At 58.2% G+C, this 1192-nt stretch overlaps 1 protein-coding gene across 1 annotated transcript in view; it reads right to left on the bottom strand.

The window, feature by feature from the left end:
- The window catches only part of ETH_00028560 (uncharacterized protein), a gene marked incomplete at both ends in the record, with an annotated part of 4422 nt that extends 3711 nt beyond the window's left edge, over positions 1 to 711 (bottom strand). Inside the window, one exon of the mRNA XM_013379784.1 lies at positions 260 to 711. Within this exon, the coding sequence (XP_013235238.1) occupies positions 260 to 711 (452 nt within the window). The remainder of the gene's footprint in view (positions 1 to 259) is intronic.
- Positions 712 to 1192: the final 481 nt, after the last annotated feature.

Raw genomic sequence — 1192 nt, forward strand, 5'->3', positions numbered from 1 at the left:
ACTCCACATTCATCGCCATTCACGGCAGCAGCAGCAGCAGCAGCAGCACTAGCACAGGCCGAAAGAACTCCACCCGCAGCTGCAGCTGCAGCAACGCGAGCAGCAGCAAAGCAGCAGCAGTAATGCAGCAGAGCAGCAGCGTAGCTGCAGCACGACAAGCATCAGAAGGAAAAACAGCAGCAGCAAGAGCAGCTGGCGCTGCATTGTCCCGAGCAGCAGCAACAGCAGCAGCAGCAGAAACAGCGGCAGCAGTGCGGACCTGAAGCCTCCTGGCAACTGCGAGCAGCTGCTGCTGCTTCCTCTTGAGAAGCCCCTTGTACCTTTTCTGCTGCAGCGCGTGCCATAAAGCATCAATTTGCTGCAGCAGCAAACAGCAATTGAATTGACTTAAGGGACTAATCTTTGAGGCCTTTAGATGCGGCAGCAGTCCCCGCCGGCCCCGCAGCAGCAGCTGAGCTGCGCACGAATCCGCTGCTGCTGCTGCTGCTGCTGCTGCTGCTGGGCTGCTCGCTGCTGCTGTTTCTTGGGGGGCTGCCGCTGCTGCTATCGCTGCTGGTGACCCTGCTGCTGGCAGCGACTCTGCTGCTGCTGCTGTTGCTGCTGCTGGGGTTGCTGGCAAGCGGGCAATTGAATTGCTGCTAGATGATCCCGAGCCCGCTGTTGCTGCTGCTGCTGCTGCTGCCACTGGTTCCGGGAGGCTGTCTTGGCACGCTGAGCAAAAGCATCACGGCACAGCAGCAGCAGCAGCTGAGGCAGCAGCAGCAAATGCAGCAGCACGGCTTTAGTGCTCCCTGCTTAAATGAAACCGCAGCTGCAGCAGCAACTGCAGCAGCAACTGCAGCAGCACCTGTTCAGGGAGCGTCACTCCATGCATTACAGCAGACCAGCCCAATCAAGTGAACTCTAGGGTTTAGGGTTTAGGGTTTAGGGTTTACGGGGGCCTAAGATAAGGTCCGAAGCTGTTGGGGCCCTCACGGGAGAAACAGCAGCAGCAAAATGTTGGCTCAGCTTCTTCAAGACAGCATCTTCCTGGTGTACATACACCGCAGAACACAGACTGGAGACGCAGATGCAGCAGCAGCAGCAGCAGCAATAGCAGCAGCAGCAAGCAGCAGCAGCAGCAGAAGAATCGGCGCTGCTGCTCGCTTCCAAGAGTAAGCCAGAGTGATAGGCGAGTGGCGCAGCAGCAGCA

Source organism: Eimeria tenella, genomic scaffold (genome assembly GCF_000499545.2).
Source record: "Eimeria tenella Houghton genomic scaffold, Eth_scaff396, whole genome shotgun sequence".
Lineage (NCBI taxonomy): Eukaryota > Apicomplexa > Conoidasida > Eucoccidiorida > Eimeriidae > Eimeria > Eimeria tenella.